The sequence below is a fragment of the Xenopus tropicalis genome, chromosome 8, assembly GCF_000004195.4.
Source record: "Xenopus tropicalis strain Nigerian chromosome 8, UCB_Xtro_10.0, whole genome shotgun sequence".
Lineage (NCBI taxonomy): Eukaryota > Metazoa > Chordata > Amphibia > Anura > Pipidae > Xenopus > Xenopus tropicalis.
This window is the reverse complement of record NC_030684.2, coordinates 78,677,482-78,699,560: the sequence shown is the minus strand read 5'-3', so window position 1 is coordinate 78,699,560 and position 22,079 is coordinate 78,677,482. Positions and strand designations below refer to the sequence as shown.

General features: G+C 40.3%; 1 protein-coding gene across 2 annotated transcripts; it reads left to right on the top strand.

Annotated features, from left to right (window-relative positions):
* The first annotated feature begins 273 nt into the window (after positions 1–273).
* On the top strand, positions 274–21,332 carry LOC116406634 (cytochrome P450 2F2-like). 2 transcript variants are annotated; one of them, XM_031891057.1, is made up of 10 exons: positions 274–354; positions 2,679–2,854; positions 6,716–6,878; positions 9,021–9,170; positions 11,857–12,017; positions 12,301–12,477; positions 12,574–12,715; positions 18,912–19,099; positions 20,491–20,632; positions 21,078–21,332. In XM_031891057.1, the coding sequence occupies exons 1-10, from the start codon at positions 333–335 to the stop codon at positions 21,257–21,259; spliced, it is 1,503 nt and encodes a 500-aa protein (XP_031746917.1). In that variant the 5' UTR covers positions 274–332; the 3' UTR covers positions 21,260–21,332. The 2 variants fall into 2 exon arrangements, with proteins under 2 accessions (XP_031746917.1, XP_031746918.1); XM_031891058.1 differs by having other exon boundaries at positions 20,531–20,632; positions 21,078–21,205.
* Positions 21,333–22,079: the final 747 nt, after the last annotated feature.

The following is a 22,079-nucleotide window of genomic DNA, read 5'->3' as shown; positions in this document are numbered from 1 at the left end:
TGTAAATCCTCTATTTCATGGTATTTCACTAAATACAAAAACCTGTGGATGGTAAAATATTAGATTTCATCTACAAATAACCAACACATGTCATGCCACTATGTAAAGGTGTGTTTGAAATTAGGGATTTTTGTTAGTAGAAAGAAGAGTTTGGCTGAAACGAAGTGGTATAGAATTACTATTTGATATTTGTTCTGTGGGTGGTATCTACAGAGAGTGTTAGGATTGGAAGCAATGTGTTACACCCTCTTCAGTAATAATGGGCACCTCACTTGCGGGAGATACTCATCTTTGACTCTGAGAGCCCCAGTCCATCTGCTGAGAACCCCAAAATGTCTTCTATTATGGCTACAGGTCAGAAGAATTTAATTAATATTTTTTACCATAGATAAAATGTGGTAGTTGTTTCACACATAGAAGAGAACTTAGTTTAATTGTGAACATCTTAATAATGTGAGCTCAGTTATTATTATTTGTACATAAAATGCGCACTACCCCACAAACTAAAATACACTGGGAATAAAATTAGCTGATAAAAATGTTAATGATTTTATTCAAAGATGTCATAATTGCTCTACATTCATTTTATAACAGTCCTGTATTCTGCAACATAATTCTAATATATAAGAATTATTGGGTGTACTGGGTTAAGCAGTTTATTTTAAAAATGTGAATACAGACATTTTCATGCTGTTGCTTTTATTTTATTTAACATAGTTATACATTATCTGCCAGTACCTATGTAGTGTATTATTGATGAAGAGGAACATAACCTCAAAATGTAGTATCCATGTCAAATCAGTGCTGATATTGCTGCTGCTTTTTTTTTTGCTAGAGAATCACTCACATATATATTTTTTTTTTTGCTGGGGGGTGCCCCCAGTGATTTTACCTTTCCTTCTCCTTTAAAGGTGTTTGCTTCCAAAGCCCCTCCTTCCTCATAGGCACTATTGGCACTGCTGTGTCCTTCCCAGCTCCTCTGCAAATCATGTACAAGTACGCCTATTGGCACTGGGTAATAGCAGTATTGGGGAGCTCAACTCTCTGTTAACTTACCCAAATGGGTATCAGGTGCAAATACTGGAAAACCCTCACCTTGCATGGGGGTCAAAATCCAACAGCAAAAAAATCCAGTAGCACACTGAAGTTGCTACTGGCACAGGCATTTCAATAAATACACCACATAAGAGGATTCGCAAGTAAAATACTGTCTGATCTCATATTTTTGACCAGAGTGTGGATGATGAAAATGATTGCCCTTGATAACTGAATTACATTGAGTACAGTGTAGGCACGGATATGTTCCAAGACGGGGGATACTTAAAAACCGCTGTATAGATCTATCCCCACCCATTTCACAACCTTTATAACTTGAACACTAAATAGTGCACCATTAGCTTGAGAAAGGGTCTGGAGGGGCCCGAAACGTTGCTCTTGTTTTTTGTATGTACTTGGGCAAATAAAACACTTCTTTCACGGCTTGCAACTTCAGTGTGCTACTGGATTTTTTTGCTATTGGCACTGGGTAAACCAGGAGCTGCCACCACCTCAAAGGTGCGGATGGCTCCAGCCTTCCCACAGCTTCCCTTGACAACAAATGCAGCATACTGGAACCTAACAAAATCACTTGCTGATGTAATTTAGAAGCAGAGAGCAAGAATTTTTTTGTCATAGAACAGGATCACACTCACTTGCTGTAGGCAATCCCTGATTTGAATCCAGCAGCTCTGAACCTTTTTGCTTAAGAAAGACACTGGAAACTGGGATTTACAGCAAAATGTTTACCCCGGGTGGACACTCAGAAGTACACTTTGGGGGGGAATTCCACTAGGAAATTAAATCAAACATAAATTGCAGTAACAAAGATGAAAGATGAAAAAGAAAATAACCTATAACTCTTAATTGCAAGTATAACAATATAAGTCCTGCACTGAGGACACTTGGGGTCTGTCTAAATCCTAGCACAGTCTCTCAAGTGCCACAATCCCACACTCAACTTCAAATGGGCATTGCAACTGCTCAGTTACCTGGCAATGTGTCCTTTTCCCAAGAGCTCTTTTAATACCCCAGCTATCTCTAACTGCCCAAAAGTACCTCTCCCTTTGGACAAGGCAATTGCTCTCATGTAGCAGGCTAATGCATAAAACCTGTCCTCACACAGGGTACATACAAGGCTGGCAAAAGGCACCCACAGGTAGCTGAGCAGGAAGCAGAACACTCTGTGTTTATGACTGGAGCTTTAGGCTTCTCCCAAGCTGAGCACCCCACAGCCTTTCACAGAAATCCAGTCAGGGTTACTGGCATCTCTTTCATTTTCTCTGCATCTCTATATCTAGCTGTATGCTGCAGCAGGGAAACCTTTATAACCTGTCCTGGCCCACCCCCTGTATTGGCCCAAATCCTGTATCTCTAGGGGTGCTCCTTTTTTCCAGATGTGCACTGGGACTTTCAGTCAATGGGATTGCTCTCCAGTCTGTAACTGTGCTGGATAATAGACAGAGAGGGGAAAGGGTTCACTGTTCTTGTCCTGTGTTGTCATGCAGTTACACATACAACTATCAGTACTTTTAAACCTGTGGTATTAATATGTCATTATCATTAGAATGTCCATTAATTTGTCATTAAACTTACACCAAAGGAAAATTACTAAATTGTCTTCTAAATTCTGAAATGCACAGGTCTGGAAATGTTTGGAGTCAATTCTTACACATTAGTCTTGGTCTCCATCTGCCTTATCTATATGTATCTGCTCCATAAGCAAAAAGGAAATTTGCCTCCAGGTCCTCAGGGTTTGCCAATATGGGGTAATCTTCACCAGTTGGATACCAAAGATCTAGTCAAGTCACTGGGAGATGTAAGTAGGTTTTATTTTCACTGCTATATACACATTTTGTAACAAATTCTGTTGTAAAAATTATGATCAAAAGACAAGTACCTGCCTAAAATTTGTGAAGAACATATAGGCCTATTGCTTGGGTCACAACCTGTGGAGGGGAGGATCAACTTAAAGGAGGTCATTTAAGGTTAGATTTGGGCTGCTTATTTGCAATGCTTTTAGAACTACTAGACTGTTTTTTTATGAATCTGCAGCTGTTACAAGCTACAGTAAGTGGGCTACAACAAAGTTAGACCTCAGTGTTAGATCTTAATGGTGACTTAAGCCTTAAAAGTGTGAAAACCACACTGGTTTCTAGGGTAGTACAAAAGTGTAGGAAATGGTTATACTGAAATTTTTAAAGGGACAGAGAGTGATTCCTCTACTAGTAGGATATTTGTAAGTATTTTGTACATTAAAAAAAGATTACCTGGAACTCCTACAATATATATATGTATTTTTTTATCAGTTCTATTAGTATGCAAAAATATTAATAGGGGAATGTTTAAAAAAAATCACAAGAGGTGTTTAAAATGTTTTTTTACACATTTTTAGCTCTTTTTTTACAATTTTTTTGTGCTGTTTACTAAACATTTATTACATTGGGAATTTAACACCTGCTTGAAGATGGTGTAAATTTTAATGTGAAAATAGGTTGAGAAGCTTTATTACATGCACTGCGCACCAAAAAACGTGCAATTGGAGGAGTGCAACACAAACTGTATTTTTTTTTGTCGCACAAATGCAAAATTTGTCACAAAGCAAAATTTTAGTCCCATTGTTTTTTCCATTAGTGACATATATAACATTCCCCCATAAATCAGCATACAGTAATTTGCTGCATTCAGTACCAGTTATGGTCTGATGACTGTTTCATAGTCATATCTATGCAATATATGCAGTAACAAGAACAAAAAACACCTAAAACATAAAATATCAGAAACAAAGGAAGAATCAAGAAATTAAGAAAAACAAGTGATAACAAGCTACAATAACAGCTAAAAGATTTAGAGGTCAGGGTTGGTTCATATTCAATTGGGCTCACATTGGGTTATTAAATTGAAGTCAGGTATCCCATATTTTGTGGTGTAGTTCTATGTTGTTTTGTTCACCTGCCATATGGTCCATAGGCTTCCTTTTTTTTTATTCAGGCAATACACTCTTTGACTGATGGCTGGGTAGTTGTCTTCCAGTACGTTGCGTATTATTGTAACAGTTGCATTGAGTATATGGAACACGAGTGTCTTTCGTATGCTTAGATGTTTGTAATAATACAATTTCTGGTTTCCTAAGAAAGTCATGTTGAAAAAGTTCCTTACCACCAAGTTTAAAATCATTTTCTGCCTACCAATTACCTCTAGCCCTGCCTTTCCTATCCATATATAGAAACTTTTATCTTATACATATGTTCTTATATATATATAATTGTACAAACTGAAGTGAAGCTAACTTACCAGTCTGAAGACCTAGTCCGAACAACACATATAGAAAGAAACAAAAAGGTCCAGACTCATTTAAATGAAAAAGAAAAAATCTTTACTGCATTATGCAGAACAATTGCATTACTTACAACGTTTCGAGGCTCCCGCCTCTTTATCAGGTAGCAAGATAATGAACACAAAGCACACAAGGTATAAATAGGGGCAAGTCCAAAGGTCACTCCTCCAACAAATTACTGGATCCAAGTAGGGACATTCCACAATCCTACTTATAGAATACCCATTGACCAGGGTTCCCCCTTCAGAAAATAAGTGCATAACATGTAACAATCCTAATATAAGCAAATTTGTAACAAAAAAAAAAAAGAAAATCACACAACCTTCAATATAGGGTATCCATATTGGAAACAACATGCAAGATGACACATGTGCTTATAACCTCTTTACAACACCCAGGGCCGCTGCTCCCTATAAGCAGAGTATGCAGTCTGCATAGGGCACCAATTCCCAGGGGGGCACCACCCCAGCTGCTCAAAAAATCATTTTTATATATTATAACATACCCCCCAACACTGTCCCGCCAGTTTTTATAGCGCATCCCGCTGTCCCGGATAGTTCAATCAATCTATGGGGGCAATTGGGGGCACTTACTATGGGGGCATTGTCTATGGGGGCTATTGGGGGCACTTACGATGGGGACATTGTCTATGGGGGCTATTGGGGGCACTTACGATGGGGACATTGTCTATGGGGGATATAGGGGGTACTGTGTGTGGGGCCCCTATAGTAGGTGTTTTTTTTTATTTTTGCTTCCGTAATATTTGGGGGAGGGGGCACAAAAGTAAATTTCTGCTTAGGGCACCCATTTGGCCAGCAGCGGCCCTGACAACACCATAGCCAAAATGGTTATATAATACTGAAAATATTTTCTTTAAGCAATGTTTCCTTTTAGATAAATGCATACAGGTCATATTCTCCCCGACGTGGGGGGACAACAGACTCTATCACAAGAAACCTCAGACATATATATATATTTGAGACAGTGATGAACATAAAAATAGGGAGGAAGAAGAATTTTACCAAGCTGGAATAGTTTATTTTGGAAATATAATATCAATTTTCTTTATCTCTCTATTTCTCTCTCACTCTCTTTCTCTTTATTGCTCTCTTTTATTCTCTCTTCCACTCTTTAGGGCTCATTTATGAATGCCGCAAGAGTGTGCAAAGTGCAATTTCAGATGCAATTTGACGTGTTTTTACCCATGGTGCAGTGTTTTTCCCCTCAAATTCAGTGTAATTGCTGCCACATGTGGATTTGTGCTCTGCCTGGTTCCCCTGTGTCCAGGGCCACCATCAGGGGGGGCACAGGGGGTACAGTCGTCCCGGGCCCGGACGTCTTTAACTTTAAAGGGGGCCCGGCCATGCTAGAGTTTTCCTAGCTCAGGCCCCCTTTAATCAATTCCGGGCCCTATCACTGCTGGCGTCCTCCGTTATGTCCTGGTGTTCCCCGCTACATCAGCACTTATATAAGGTTGCGTCCCATGCGTAGTGACGTCACATGTACAGGGCGCAACCTTATATAAGCGCAGATGGAGTGGGTAGCAGCAGGACATAGCGGAGGACGTCATTGAAGTCAGAGCATGCAGGGGAGCCGGCGCAGGGGAGAGGAACTGTAGGATGCTTCGGGGGCCCTGGAGCATGCTGGGGGGACTGGAGGATGCTTGGGGGGCCCTGGGGGGAGCTGAAGGATGCTTTGGGGGCCCTGGAGGATGCTGGGGGGAGCTGAAGGATGGGGGGGCAGGAGGATGCTGGGGCGGGGGACTGGAGGATGCTTGGGGGGAGCTGGAGGAAGCAGGAGGATGCTTGGGGGGCACCCTGGGGGAAGCATGAGGACGCTGGGTGGGGGAACTAGAGGATGCTTTGGCGGGAGCTGGAGGATGCTTGGGCGGGAGCTGGAGGATGCTTGGGGGGAGCTGAAGGATGCATGGGGGGGAGCTGGAGGATGCTTTGGGGGGCCCTGGAGAAAGCAGCAGGATGCGGGGGGGAGCTGGAGGATGCTTGGGCAGGAGCTGGAGGATGCTTGGGGGGAGCTGGGGGATGCTTTGGGGGGGCCCTGGAGAAAGCAGCAGGATGCTGGGGGGAGCTGGAGGATGCTTGGGGGGAGCTGGAGGAAGCAGGAGGATACTGGCGGGGGAGCTGAAGGATGCGGGGGGGGAGCGGGAGGAAGCAGCGGGAGTGGGCCATAGTATTTGGGGGAGGACCACCAATGTTTTAGGGAGCCCTGGGCTGGCTAGCAATGTTTTAAGAAGATTTCATAAAATTAGCATCTCTATTTTGCCTCATCATGCTCTTATTTATTGTTTAAACTTGTTAATTTTCATTTTGGCATACTCTCAATCAGATGAGCAAGATCTATGGGCCAGTCTTCACCATCCATCTAGGACCAAAGCCCAACGTTGTCCTCTATGGATACAAAGCTGTTAAGGAGGCACTGGTGGAACAAGCTGACATTTTCAGTGGAAGGGGAGAATTTAAGGTGGTCCACAGATTCACCAAAGGAAATGGTAGGAATTTTAATGTTGTGTGTACCCATTATTCTTTCCCCACTTCATATAACTTCCAATCCATCCAGACACCCTTGCACCACCTGTCCAGAAGTGCAACTAGCTGCAGCTAGCTCAGCTACACTTGTCTGAACATATCATCCAATGAAACTAGTCCCACTAGATAACAGCATACAGACTAATAATGTACCACAATGTTTGTTTTTTTACAGCGCTCAAGTCCTTAAGCTTCAACTAAATATTATTTTGCAAAAACAGTGCCCAAAATAATCTGATCAGTCCACCCCTTTAAGTAAACCAACCCCAGAAATAAGCCACAGTTGGCAGAAGCCTATTTATTTACTTTTACTGCGCTATACATATGGGGCAAAGTATCTTTCTCCAAGTTGCTTTGTCTTTGCCTACCTGCCAAGGTCTCCTTATGTGATTTCTTCTTAACTACACAGGACGAGAAAGCAGAAAGAAAAACAAAACTTAGAACACAATATATTGAATGTTACTGGGTGTACATCCAGTGCAGCAGATGGAAAAAGTAAATAGAAATGAAAAGTACATCTGAAATTCTTCTTCCTCCTAATTCAATCCACTAATCCATTAATATGGCCCTTTGGTTACCCACACTCTTACAATGAAAGCATTAGTGTGTGTGAAAAGGAAAAGCAGTTGTGAAAACATAATTCTACATAAAGAACAATACGTGTCATCTATTGCCTCTGTACAATGAAAAGAAAACTTTTCTTCAATCTCCTAAACACAAAGCGTCAGTAATCCAAGCTGCAAACATCAGGTAAATCCACAGTTTAAAATATTAGTTTTGAAAAGAAATATCCTTGTGAATAAAAATACAATGATTTCTTGTAACACAAGAAGAGACATGTAAATCACAATTAATCTATTATAAAAAAAAGACAGATGCTATATTAACCCTTGAATTGATTAAGGTTGTTATGTAATGTAATATGGGTAGTGTATTAGGCTTGTTTGGGAATGATATTTAACCAACAGTTGTTCAAATATCTGTATCTTAATTGAAACATAACTCAGTGACAAAGATTGCATGTCTGCAGCTAATAATAAGGTTCCTAATTGTGCTGCTTGCACTAATTCTAATTGCTTGTTCTAATTCATGTGTATTGAGGAGACACAAAACATGGACACAATAGCCCCAAAAGAAGAGAAATGTTCAGTTTAATTTAATACTTTCAAGGTTTCCCTTGAAAGTATGAAACCAAGAAAGGACTCCTAACATGTCTACCATCAGCAGTCACTTCAAGGCTTTTTATATAGCTGTAATGCAAGTGTTATGCCAACTCCAGAATCAACAATTTAAAGGAGACGGAAAGGTTCACTGAGTCCTCTATCAAAAGAAACATAGGATTTCTTTTCCCCATTTTTGTAAACATGTTCTTAGGGTATCTGACATCCTCTCTCAGAAAAATCCTTCATTCCTGGGGCCAGAGTCTGCACAGTTCTCTCCTTTCTCCCCTCTCCTGCTCCCCCCTCCCATAAGAATTAATAAATCCCACTCCCCCCTCCCTTGGAATGTGTGATCTGAGCTATAATGGCTAGAGCTATATGGGAGGTAGCTAGGAAGACCAAGCTAAAATGGCAGCTGCTCTCATAAACAAACAGAGGGAGCTTCTAGGGTTCTTTACTCAGGTATGGTAATGCTTTTTGCAGAATAAATATATTGTTGTAGGTGGCACTTATGTGACGAATCTGAAGGAACCAGAATGACAGAAATGATTTTAGTCAAATATATTTGTATGATTTAGGTATGGGATCTGTTATGCAAATTTCTTGAGAGCTGGATTATTCTCAGTAAGAAGTCTTTCTTTAATATAAAGCACTATGACTTAAGGTTACCAAAGAAAATTAAACATGAAAAATGCACTTGCTTTACCATCAGCATGGATTTATTCTTTTTGGTACAGTACTTCTTAAATTAGATTACCCTAATAAATGGCCTATACTTTTATTAGGGTCATGTAATATAAGAAACTATTTTTCTGTCTTGGCTGATTTGCACTCTCTCAGTCACAAGACAGTACTGTACCTATCTAAGCATAAATTCATGCTGATAGCACAGCAATCCATAATTTTCTGGATAATAGATCCTATTTTTCCCTCCCATTTTTGCAGGACTTGTCTTTTCTAATGGTGAAAAATGGAAAACCCTCCGCCGCTTTGCTTTAACCACATTAAGGAACTTTGGAATGGGGAAAAGAGGAGTGGAGGAACGAATAAAAGAGGAGGCCCAGTTTTTAATGGAGGCATTTAAGCATACAAATCGTAAGTATGCCCAGGCATGACGAGCACTGAAATTCAACATTTTGGGGTTGATTTACTAAATAAGCGCTATATATAGCATGCGTCAAAAATTTTATTTAAATTTTTTGCGACTTAACGCTCGATTCACTAAAAGGACAGGCGTCATAATTAAAAAGCGTTGTTCTTTGCGTTATTTAACTTGCGATGAGCATTTTCTTGCGTTAATTCCCGCCACGTGCGTTATTTCCCGCTGCGCACAATATATTTCGCCGCTTGCTATATTAGCGCATAATTTTACACACGTAACCATTACTTTCGGAAAACTACTTTTATGAAAATGACCATTTCCCTGAAAACTGGAGGATGCATCACTCTAGGGCCAACACAGACTTGAAAAAATCCCACTGCAAACTCCATGTTTCGCCTGCCCCAAGTAGGTGTTAACATTCGCACAGACTAATCCGATATTTAGCACATTTAACGCTTCATATGTGTTTGTGAATCATGCGTTAGTATTATTTCTATGTGAGAATTAACGCAATGCGAGGTAAATAACGCATTGAGATCTTAACACATTGAGATCTTCGCATGCGTCTTAATGCATGCAAAATGATTTTGATGAATCGGGACTTAATTATCGCATACTTTTTAACGCAAAAAAGCATGTGATAAGCATTATAGACCTTTAGTGAATCAGCGCCAATGTGTGAGATAAAATAATTTGAACAGTTATATACAGCAGGTAATATCATGGTAAGACATGCATAACATGTGGTTTGTACTTTTTGCTTCCTTTTAAATTCAAGGCATAGAGTTATGCATGGAATCCATTATTAGTTTTTCCTTAATCCAGCCTTTTAAGTGTGCAGTAATAGTGTGCAACATGCAGCATTTAAAGGATTTCACATGTTGACTAATAATTCATAAAATGTTATTGCAATAAGGCCAATTTACAAACCTATGTACTAAAGTGCAGTTGCTAATAGCAACCAATCAGTTCTCTGCTTTCATTTTCAAACTTCTATGGGACTGTTTGAAATCATTTGCTATTTGATTGCTTTTGGCAACCAGCACCAGCTAGTTACAAGCGCAACGTGGTGGATTGTCCAAAAAAATTGCTGCATAAAAAATTATTTTACTGATGTTAATTATTGAATGTTATGTGCAAGTTACACAGAAAGGATTCCAGTGGCTGCACACTAAACAGGGCTGTGTGCATCCACTGGACCACTTGTTACACCACCTTAAATCCAAGAGTATGTAGAAAATAGGGTTTATGATAAGCATTTATTTTTCAACTTCTTCATTGAAAGGGTATCATAGGTCCTTTTTTACAAATTGATGTACGGATTACAACTTAACACACGTTTTTGTCTGCAATAGTATATTATGTATTACATTACAAGTACTGGACCCCTTATCCTGAAACCCATTATCCAGTTCAGAATTACAGAAAGTCCATCTCCCATAGACTCCATTTTAATCAAATAATTCACAATTTTAAAAATGGTTTCCCTTTTCTCTGTAATAATAAAACAGTACCTTGTACTTGATCCCAACTAAGATATAATTAATCCTTATTGGAGGCAAAACAATCCTATTGGGTTTAATTACTGTTTAAATACATTTTTTAGCAGACTTAAGGTAGGAGATCTGAATTATGGAAAGACCCCTTATTCGGCATACCCCAGGTCCCGCGCAATCTGGATAACAGGTCCCATACCTGTACTACAAAGTAACTGCCAGCTAACCTCTCCTGCTAAAAGATCTATTAAAATCAAGGAATTATCAGATTTTTACTATTAACATTACACATTACGAAACCAACTGAGGTTGACAAAAAACTGAAATCTATAATTCAGTCTTTAGTAACACTAATAAATGTAATCCAGTATCTAAGTTATCTAATTAACTGAATGCCTTTTAAAGAAGAAGGAAAGTCATTCTGGCATTTTGCTGCAAAGAGATTTAGTGCCACCTTGAACGCTTTATTTATTTAGCAGAAAGCTTTACTATACCTGAGTTAAGAGCCCTAGAAGCTCCCTCTGATAGCAACTGCCATTTTAGCTTGGTCTTGGTAGCTTCCTGCTGCAGTTATAGCCATTGGAAGCTCAGATCACACATTCCTAAAGGAAGGGGGAGTGAGTTCTTATGGGAGTGGGAAGCAGGAGAGAACTGAGCAGACTCAAGCTCCAAACCTGAAGGAGCCCTAAAAGAGAGGAAGTCTGATACAGAAGAACATGTTCCCAAAAAAGGAGACAAGAAATCCTGTGTTTCTTTTAATAGAGGACTTAATGCAATGTTTGTGTGAGTGCTTATGACTGTATTTACATATCCATAATCCAATAAGGATTAATTATATCTTAGTTGGGATCAAGTACAAGGCACTATTTTATTATTACAGAGAAAAAGGAAATAATTTTTAAAAATTAGAATTATTTGCTTATAATGGAGTCTATGGGAGATGGTCTTTCCGTAATTCGGAATTTTCTGGATAACAGGTTTCCGGATAAGAGATCCTATACCTGTATCTACAGAATTTCAGTAGACTCCCATTGGAAGCCTCCTTGTTTTGAGGCAAACATAGGCAGGTGTGGATCATAGTTAGTCAGATTGAAAGACTCATTTGATTCTGTTTTTAATTTGCTAAATGTTACATTTATTCTATTGCACAGCCTGATAATTTCCAATATTCCAATTTCAACAGAGAATCCATTTGACCCAACTTTTTTCCTGAGCCGTGCAGTTTCCAATGTCATCTGTTCAATTGTGTTTGGGGACCGGTTTGATTATGGAGACAAGAGATTCCTGATGCTTCTAAGCCTTATAAATGAAAGCTTTCAACTTATGAGCTCTCAATGGGGAATGGTATATGTGTGCATATCATTTTTTTCTCTCCAAGGTTTATGTTCTTGTGTTAGTAGAAGATATGTAGCCTCTTTATGCAAGTGGAAAGTTGGCACTGACAAAGTACAAAGTGAAATATTTAATTCTATCCATATAAGCCTGTTCTTATTTTTCGCTTATTTTTCGCTGAATAAAAAAAATTGATGATCATAATATTTTAGGAATTACATTTAATGCTGTAACTTGATTTCTCTATAGAATGCATTTTTAATGATAACACTGCAATTATTTCCACTTGTTGCAGTTCTATAACATATTCCCAGGGGTTATGAAATATTTACCAGGACCACACAACCAAATTTTCCAAAATTTTGAAAAAATAAAACTCTTTCTGCTGGAAATGTTAAAGAGACACGAGGAAACATTTCAGCAAGACAGCCCCAGGGACCTTATGGACTGCTTTCTTTTAGAGATAAAAAAAGTAAGTAGAAATTTTTTTTAAAAAAATCATATTGCTGTGATGGCCTCCCCAATATGCAGTCTTACTTGAAAACTTACTGGATATTATAATTTTTAGGAGAATGGAAAACCGTTGAGTCACTTTAACATTGAAACGTTGGTTATGACCAGTTTTACCTTGTTCTTTGGAGGAACAGAGACAGTCAGCACCACTCTGAGATACGGAATTCTTATACTGATGAAATACACAAATATTACAGGTGAGCAAATTGAATAGCCTCCAGTAGCCTGTAGCTACACAGTCCATAAGAGAGAATAGGCAGGGTCTTACATAGAACAGTAAAAAGATCGGTGGAAAAAGGTGATCATACAAAAAGATAAGCAGAGGAGCCTTAACCTAACAGCAGCTATAGACAGGGTTGCCACCTTCTGAAAAATTGACCTTTCTATTCATTTAGCTATTTTTCCATAACACTGGCATCAAGCTATGTTTTACTGCCCATGAAAACATTATTTATAGAGAATGGTTAAATGGAGCAAAAAGAAACAATGTGTATATATATATATACAGTATATAGGTACAAATAGTTCATAAGCTGCACACCAAAAGTCAAAACCGATACCTGGGTGCCAGGACAGAGTGGCAATTTGTAGAGAAATGAGATAGACCGGCACTCTCAGGATATTACACACCAAAAGCATCAAGTAGTTTGTAGAAAAGTGAGGTTCTTTATTAGTCCGACGTTTCAGTTCCAACAGGAACTTTCATCAGGGACAGCAGTGTTGTATTACATAGAGAACGCCTTTTAAACCCAAAAGGGCGCCAAAGCTAGTTGCTAGGCAACAGGAAGCAAACAGATAATACATATGTAGCAACAAACATAACATATAGATAACACATAACCGATAATAAACCAGGGTAATGGCATAAGAATGTCCATAGGAGTGAGCTAGTGGGGTGGGTAAGGGGAATATTCTGTTGCACATCTAGATTTCCAAGACGCACCGATCCGGTGCTCTTACACATGCAGACATCCAATCGCTAATCTGCGCTGACAGCAGTCCGCACCTCATACTTAAAAAGAACTACCAGCGCCGCCAATCCAGTCCCCCCATCTGAGATACACACCTGTTAATCAGCCCAAAATATGCCGAACCCGTCCGTGTCCCAATACATGCCGCTCTGCAGTGTCGCCGTTTCTTCCGGTTGGTTTGCGAGTGGTTGCTAGGCAACCCGTAAATAGTGAGCGGACTCGGCAGTCCTTTTGCGTAGACAGAGCCGTGAGTGTTAGAACTCAGATGGCCACATATTCAGCTTAGCCCAGGGTGGCCTTCAGATCTCCTGGTCCTTATACAAAGGATCAGAGGTCAGTGCCAGTCCTATTTCCAGCCATGTGGCCCACTAAAGGCATAGCCCCCACAGGGGGGAAAGAACTGCCATTCGCCCAACTCACTCAAGGGCAACGTATTAGAGGTAGAGGCATAGTTAACGGACCCGGGTATGTAGGAGTGTCCCCACGCGGGGAATAGGTATAAGGACCAGCGGTCCAGGGGGCACGCCTGCTGCCCCACGGTGTGTATCTTATGGGGACTGTATCTGGCAGAGAGATAGTTTAGTAAGCAAAATTGAAAATGTGCCTAAGACAGAGGCGTTCAGGGTATGCCCAGCTAAGAGAATATTTACAAAGTATCAAGCAATATTGCAAGCATCACCTCCTAATCAGGAGAGTGTAGCTCAAAAATTTGTAACAATGTGCTCACAGACATAGAAACGTTTTTCACATGAACAGGAAATTGCAACAGTATGTCCATAGACAGAGAATCATAATACTTGTCCAGGTGAAATTGTTATATAAAGCAGCCTAGGGGTAATGTCTCATTCAAGCCCCGTGGGGCCACACAGTCCAACTTATGAATCCAACGTGATTCTCGTCGAAGAAGAGCCAAGTCCCTGTTGCCTCCCCTCTGTAAGGGTGGCTGGTAGTCTATAGCCATGCATTTAAATGTTGGAAGGGTATGGCGCATAAGAAAAAAATGTCTTGCGACTGGTTGAGTAGATTCACCTTCTTTCAGGGCCTTGCTGATAGCGGACCGGTGGTCATGTGTTCCTATACCCAGGATTCAACACATGTCATTAAGAAACTGAGGGCACTGGGTAATATCCCCAGTGACTGCATTTTAGTGACGATGGACGTCACCAGCCTATACACAGTAATACCACATGATCAGGGGATAGGAGCAGTGAGGAAAGCCTTGACCACTAACAACACTAGCAATACACCGACAGAATTATTGCTCCAATTACTGGAACTTACACTCACAAGGAACTTTTTCCGGTTCGAAGACCAGTTCTATCTACAAATTTCAGGTACGGCCATGGGTAGTGCCCTGGCTCCTTCGTACACCAATCTCTACATGGCACAATTTGAAACAATCCATCTACTTCCACTACTACATACATCTATTTTGGTATACTTTCGCTACATAGACGATTTGTTCCTGATATGGACCAAGGATGAGGAATCACTGCTTGCTTTTCACGAGTACTTGAACAACCTTGAGTGTCCCATTAAATTAACTATTAACTTTGACAGGGATAACATTGACTTTCTGGACCTCAACATTTTTAAGGACCTGCAGAAACTGGGCACAAGACTATTCAGGAAACCAACTGATCGCAATTCCATCCTCCATGCATCAAGCCACCACCCCCCAACGACAATTAGGGGTATCCCATACTCACAATTTCTGCGGGTCATCAGGAACAACAGTTCGAGAGATACTGCCAAAATTCAGCTACAAGAAATGTTCGACAGATTCCTTGACCGTGGATATACTGAAAAACTCCTACTAACACAACTGGAGAGAGCTCTGGAACATAGCCAGGAAACACTTCTCGACAAGACACCGAAACATAACAAAACATCCCCTCCACTTATTTTTACCACTACTTTTTCCTCTACTTCTAAAGCATTATCCAATAGTATCCACAAGAACTGGCCTATGGTCAGTCAAGATGAGTCACTGTCCCTATATCAGGCCCGGAAACCGTTGATGGGCTACAAAAGGGGTGATAGCCTGAGAGACTTGTTGGTAAAAACAGACTTTAGAAGATTAGGTACCAAACAAAAAAATTGGTTATCCTCTATACGGAAACTTGGCTGCTACAAATGCCCTGATTGTGTAACTTGCAGGTGCATGCTGACTGGACCCGACTTCCCACATCCCCATACGGGTAAAAGACTAAAAATACGCTCAAGGCTGGGGTGCCTGTCCACGTATGTAGTGTATATTATCACGTGTCCTTGTGGCTTATACTACGTGGGCAAAACTGTGACCACCCTCAGGGAACGTATTGGCAACCACCGGTCCGCTATCAGCAAGGCCCTGAAAGAAGGTGAATCTACTCAACCAGTCGCAAGACATTTTTTTCTTATGCGCCATACCCTTCCAACATTTAAATGCATGGCTATAGACTACCAGCCACCCTTACAGAGGGGAGGCAACAGGGACTTGGCTCTTCTTCGACGAGAATCACGTTGGATTCATAAGTTGGACTGTGTGGCCCCACGGGGCTTGAATGAGACATTACCCCTAGGCTGCTTTATATAACAATTTCACCTGGACAAGTATTATGATTCTCTGTCTATGGACATACTGTTGCAATTTCCTGTTCATGTGAAAAACGTTTCTATGTCTGTGAGCACATTGTTACAAATTTTTGAGCTACACTCTCCTGATTAGGAGGTGATGCTTGCAATATTGCTTGATACTTTGTAAATATTCTCTTAGCTGGGCATACCCTGAACGCCTCTGTCTTAGGCACATTTTCAATTTTGCTTACTAAACTATCTCTCTGCCAGATACAGTCCCCATAAGATACACACCGTGGGGCAGCAGGCGTGCCCCCTGGACCGCTGGTCCTTATACCTATTCCCCGCGTGGGGACACTCCTACATACCCGGGTCCGTTAACTATGCCTCTACCTCTAATACGTTGCCCTTGAGTGAGTTGGGCGAATGGCAGTTCTTTCCCCCCTGTGGGGGCTATGCCTTTAGTGGGCCACATGGCTGGAAATAGGACTGGCACTGACCTCTGATCCTTTGTATAAGGACCAGGAGATCTGAAGGCCACCCTGGGCTAAGCTGAATATGTGGCCATCTGAGTTCTAACACTCACGGCTCTGTCTACGCAAAAGGACTGCCGAGTCCGCTCACTATTTACGGGTTGCCTAGCAACCACTCGCAAACCAACCGGAAGAAACGGCGACACTGCAGAGCGGCATGTATTGGGACACGGACGGGTTCGGCATATTTTGGGCTGATTAACAGGTGTGTATCTCAGATGGGGGGACTGGATTGGCGGCGCTGGTAGTTCTTTTTAAGTATGAGGTGCGGACTGCTGTCAGCGCAGATTAGCGCTTGGATGTCTGCATGTGTAAGAGCACCGGATCGGTGCGTCTTGGAAATCTAGATGTGCAACAGAATATTCCCCTTACCCACCCCACTAGCTCACTCCTATGGACATTCTTATGCCATTACCCTGGTTTATTATCGGTTATGTGTTATCTATATGTTATGTTTGTTGCTACATATGTATTATCTGTTTGCTTCCTGTTGCCTAGCAACTAGCTTTGGCGCCCTTTTGGGTTTAAAAGGCGTTCTCTATGTAATACAACACTGCTGTCCCTGATGAAAGTTCCTGTTGGAACTGAAACGTCGGACTAATAAAGAACCTCACTTTTCTACAAACTACTTGATGCTTTTGGTGTGTAATATCCTGAGAGTGCCGGTCTATCTCATTTCTCTCTCTCTCTCTCTCTCTCTCTCTCTCTCTATATATATATATATATATATATATATATATATATATATCAAACTCAACAGTAGCAAGCACTCACAGCTTGCTGAAATAAATCACTGACCTGATTGATGCTGTAGCTGTGAGTGCTTTCTACTGTTGAGTTTGATGCATTATTTTTGTCAGCACCCAGCCTTTGCCCCGATATTGGTGAGTGCCGATTCTTTACAAGACTATATATATATATATATATATATATATATATATATATATATATATATATGTGTGTGTGTGTTGTCGTGTATTCTCAGCAGGTGTATCTCAGCCAGTGGAGAAGTCCCCAAATCAGAAGTTTTCACATCCTGTTTAATTAAAAAGCAGTAATGGTGCTGGTACTATTCAGCCTGAAAAAGCCACTACAGCATGTTTGGTCTAACAACCCATTAGTACCAGGCATGGCTGTTGCTTTGTGTGCCATTGGCCTTAAGATCCACATTTGGTTCTGCTGAACATCAAAAATTTAGCTGAATACAAGTTTTGTATTAAGTACTGGTATTTGGCCAAATCCTGAACATTATCCTGAATTCAGTATGTGTCTAGTTTTGTTAGATTCCAAATATATATAATTTAAATTTTGTTTTTTTCTTTTCACTTCAAATAACAACTGAATGAATGGACTATATCAAGGTCTGTGAGAAACAATGATACAGGCTGGCAGCATAACACAGATTCAAGCTCTTTAATAGCTGTTGGATTTTACATAATACACTGTGCCAAATCATAATTACGCACCATTACACAAGAAATTACACATAATCATTTATGTTTGAAGCAATAATTTGAAAGCAAATGTAATTAAGAGCCCCAAGGGCAATCATTTCCAATTAGTTACAGTGACAGAAAGAAAACAAGTATGCATCTGATGAGCAGGGCCGGATTTAACTTGGCGGCGCCCCGAGGCCGCCCCCGCCCCCGCGAGTGCGCATGCGCATTCGCGCATTTAAACTCGCATACGGAGCAGTGGGGAGAGGTCCCGACTGCTCCGTATGGGAGACAAATTTAAAAATTCTGTTGCGGCGGGGCGGCATGCCGCCCCTAAACTTGTGCCGCCCTAGGCCCGGGCCTTTGTGGCCTTTCCACAAATCCGGGCCTGCTGATGAGATGGATAAATAGACTATTTTTTAAAAGGGAGGATAATCTGTACAGATAACTAGGAGGTGCCATCTAACTGGTTCAGCAGGTTAAGAGTTAACCAATCTAGAGCAGGTAAAGTTGCTAATTATTTTAGCTAGTTAAAAAAGTTATAGGGTTAAATGATATGAAACATAACAAAAGTGGTGTAAAGATGATACCTTCTTGGGCTAAAGTGATAATCAATCACAGCAAGCTTTCAGAACATTTCACTTCCTTTTTCAAAGCTGATTACAAGAAAGTTGGCACAAAGAACAGTAAGAACCAAATAGATTTTTTTTTAAAAAAAACATCTGTTTGTGGAGACAACAAACTACCAGAGCAAATGTAATCTATTTCACACTTTTGGTCTAATTCGTTCCTGGACTGGATCCCCTTTGCATAACACACATCCTCATACTGTATGTCTATCTCTGCTTGCAATCCAAATTATTGAAGCTGGTTGTGTACTCAATATTGTTACAGAAAAAATCCAAGAGGAAATTGACACAGTTATTGGAAAGGACCGCTTTCCAACAATGGATGATCGAAGCAGGATGCCTTACACTGATGCTGTCATACATGAGATTCAGCGTTTCGCCAGCATCATCCCATTAAGCCTTCCGCATTCAGTCACACAGGATACCTATTTTAGAGGCTACAAGCTACCCAAGGTGAAGTATAAAAACAAATCAGAAAATGGTAGAAAGTGAGAAAGTTATAAATAAAAAAGAATTGTAAAGGTCCCTTAGACCGATTCGGCAGCTTATCGCCGCATGTATGGGCACTAACGACAGGCCTGCCCGACCGACATCTCGCCAAGCGAGCGGATGATAAAATTAGATAATTTATTGGGAAATGGTGAGAAATAAGCATAAAGGAGAAGGAAAGACATTTTGGCATTTTACTGCCAATAGATTTGCCATATTAGTGCAACCTAGAACGCCATATTTATTCAGCAAAAAGCTTTACTATCCCTGTACTATTTGTTTGTTCGGGGGCTCACAGTCCTTCCCACTACAGATGAAAAACCGATTTATATTTCAATTAGCGCTCACGCTCACCCAGTTAAATAGTAGGTTCGGGTACTTATGCCCCGAACCTTTTGCTTATCACTTTTTTCTCTCTTTGTTCTGGGGAGTATATGCTCATATGTAAATTCAAAATGCAGGATGTTCACTCACCGCTTCCATCAGGTTTTTATCTTTAATAAAGCTTTTTTGAAATAGTATCCGCTGTCCTGGAGTCCGACGAGTGCATGCTGTTTTGTGCTGGCTAAAAAGCTTTGCTGTACCTGAGTCCCTAGAACCCCTAGAAGCTCCCTCTGATAGCAGCTGCCATTTTAGCTTGGTCTTGGTAGCTTCCTGCTGCAGTTATAGTTCAGATCACACATTCCTAGGGAAGGGGGAATGAGTTCTTATGCATTTTTTATGGGAGGGGGTGAGGAAGAGAGGAAGAGAGGAGAGAACTGAGTAGACTTGTGCCCCAAACCCAAAGGAGCCCTAAAAGAGAGGAAATCTGATACCAAAGAACATGTTTCCAAAAAGAAGACAAGAAAACCTTAGAAATCTGTTACACATGCAACTAAGTCTAAATTTTCTATATTTCTAGAAATAAGAGATGATGATAATTTAATTTTGTAGAACACCACATTGTGATTACTTGAGGAATCTCTGCGATACTTTTAGATAGTGTTTAGGTTGTTATTTGCAACAAAATTGTATAAAATTAATTTGTGTGTGGAGTATTTGTGTGCTGTAAAGGGGGAGAGCAGTTGCATAAACAAATCATGTATAGAGTGATTGGGTTACTGTATGCCACACAGTGACAGTCCAATCCACAGTGTGCACCCCGGAAAGCCCATTTTGCAGGTTAATTACATAAACAGTTCATAAAGTTTTTCAAAACTTTATGAAGCATCTTCACATTTTTTTGGTACATGTGTTCCGGTTGTGTGTGTAGAGTTAAAAAAAAACAAGTGAATGAAAAAGCAAGGTAAAAATAATCAGGGGGAAAGGAGGACATTGTGGACACTGTGTGAAACCTTGTATTTGGTACCTTTCAGGGAACAAACGTTATTCCAGTCCTTTCCTCTGTTCACACAGACCCTACAAAGTATAAAGAACCACAAGGATTTAACCCCCACAATTTTCTGGATGAGAACAATCAGTTTAAGAACAATGAGGCTTTTATGCCATTCTCCTCAGGTAAGGAATCAAAGTCTGGTATGAAAGTTTGTGTTTTCATAGAATTTTTTTTATTGTAGGAGGAAATTTCACTGCATTCATTAAGATCATACTAATTCCCCCAAAAACATAGGAGGATCTGTTTCTGGGATTTAGTGCATTGGTTAAGAATACCTGCTATAAATACGAAACTTTAACCACTATAAACACTGGTAAAAATAAACTACATTGGTTCAAAGTGACATTGACCCAGAGGCATGTAGTTCCTTACATACATCCAGCCCACTAACTTACTTGTCTATTTTGAACAAAACTGTAAATGCTATACTCTTATTATACTAGGCAGCACAGACCCATGACAAATGCAATGCCGTTCCCTCTTAGAACACATTTTCTACAAAGCAGTGTGACATAGTTATGTTTTGCCCTAGCAGAAACTCACCCTTCTTTCAACCTTCTTTTCCAGGAAAACGTATATGTATTGGGGAGAGCTTAGCTCGCATGGAGCTTTTCATATTTTTCTCAACCTTACTCCAAAATTTTACACTCCAGCCCACTCAGAATCCCGAACGTATTGATCTTAAACCAAGGATAAGTGGCGTTGGTAATGTCCCAACTCCATATCAGCTCTGTGCTTTCCCTCGCTAGCCTATCACCACCTGCTGTAATAAATGGAACTGAAAGATAAAGACCTGACTTCTTGTCTATGGCAATCTTTTGACATTGTAGTTTAAATAGAATATAAACAGGGAAATGCAAAATATAGCATGATGACATGATGACCATTATGACAGGTTTGGTAGAAAAGCCAGAAGCTTCAAGCTCAATGTCCTAGAGCCCATGAAAACACTTTTGCAATGAAAGTTTTACAGAGTAGATACACATTGAGGCCAGATTTTTAATGTGTTTTCATATCAGAACAAGTTTTTCTAGGTTTTGACATGATTCCTTTATACCAGTTAAGAATTATTTAATATCTTTGGTTCCTTTAAATTAAAGGAGACATTTTATATAAAGTTCATATTCAGTTATAATATTTATCCTCCCTCGAAATGTGAAATGATGCAGAAAGAAAGATGTTTTGAAAGCATTTTATCTCCTATTATATGAGAGCTGCATAGACAACCTCTCTAATCAGAAGCCAGAGCCAAATGAAAGATGGGAGTGTCAGGATTGCCTGTGACATCGCAAAGCCCCGCCCACCCTATGCATATTCACTGAACTTTAAGTAGCTCTGCTGAAGTCTATCAGGGCCAGCCCCCAGCCACATACTGAAGAGTCTAAGCCAGAAGCTGGCATAAGGTCTGGGTAGAGCACAGTTTTCAAGCAGTTATGGACATATTTGAACTCAAAGGTATTAAAGTAAAAGCACTTACTTCTATTTTACATTATTTTACATGGTTTAGTGCATTGTAAAAATTTACGGTATATGTCCCCTTTAACACAGTAGTATGAGAGTAATATTGCT